This window comes from Mastomys coucha, chromosome X, assembly GCF_008632895.1.
Source record: "Mastomys coucha isolate ucsf_1 chromosome X, UCSF_Mcou_1, whole genome shotgun sequence".
In the NCBI taxonomy this organism is placed as follows: Eukaryota; Metazoa; Chordata; class Mammalia; order Rodentia; family Muridae; genus Mastomys; species Mastomys coucha.
In genome coordinates, this window is record NC_045030.1 from 94188123 (window position 1) to 94188628 (window position 506).

Consider the following 506-nt stretch of genomic DNA (forward strand, 5'->3'; position numbering starts at 1 on the left):
CATTCTTTGCCTGGGAGGAGACTCCCAGAGGGTGTAGAGCTGGAGGGAGCATTCACTGGCCATGCCAGTACTTACCACTGATGCTGAGTCAGAAACAGGTATCCCAAAATCCCTTTCCAATGAGCCTCCCTCAGAAACCATGGAGGAAATAGAGCACACATGCCCACAGCCTCGACTGGTAAGTAAAGACAAAGGATGAAAATGTATGCGTGACTATGGCACAAAAGAGTTCCTTCTGTGCCCGCAGCCAGCAGAAGAAAAAAACGTTGCTTACAGGATTTTCATGTGAATGAGAATGGAGCTGCAGCCTAATCCTTCTCAGCTGTTTATACTTAGCTCCTATACCGGACACAGTTCTCAGCTTACAAAGCATTATTGTATTGGCTGGGTAGGAAACGGGCTGCGGGGGATATGTTGTATTTTTTGTGCTTTGGGAGAAGAGAGAATGACCTTCCCCCCCCCACCCCCCTTTTAGGTGCATTGTCACAATTTTAAAATGGTTTTCT

At 47.0% G+C, this 506-nt stretch overlaps 1 protein-coding gene across 2 annotated transcripts in view; it reads left to right on the forward strand.

The window, feature by feature from the left end:
* Pcyt1b (phosphate cytidylyltransferase 1, choline, beta) overlaps positions 1 to 506 on the forward strand; it is a 98605-nt gene that overhangs the window by 27742 nt on the left and 70357 nt on the right. The window contains exon 1 of one of the 2 annotated variants that reach the window (XM_031364855.1): positions 1 to 178. The exons of the other annotated variant lie outside the window; for it this stretch is intronic. Coding sequence (XP_031220715.1) covers positions 62 to 178 — 117 coding nt within the window. The 5' untranslated portion in view covers positions 1 to 61. The remainder of the gene's footprint in view (positions 179 to 506) is intronic. 2 annotated transcript variants of the gene reach the window in all.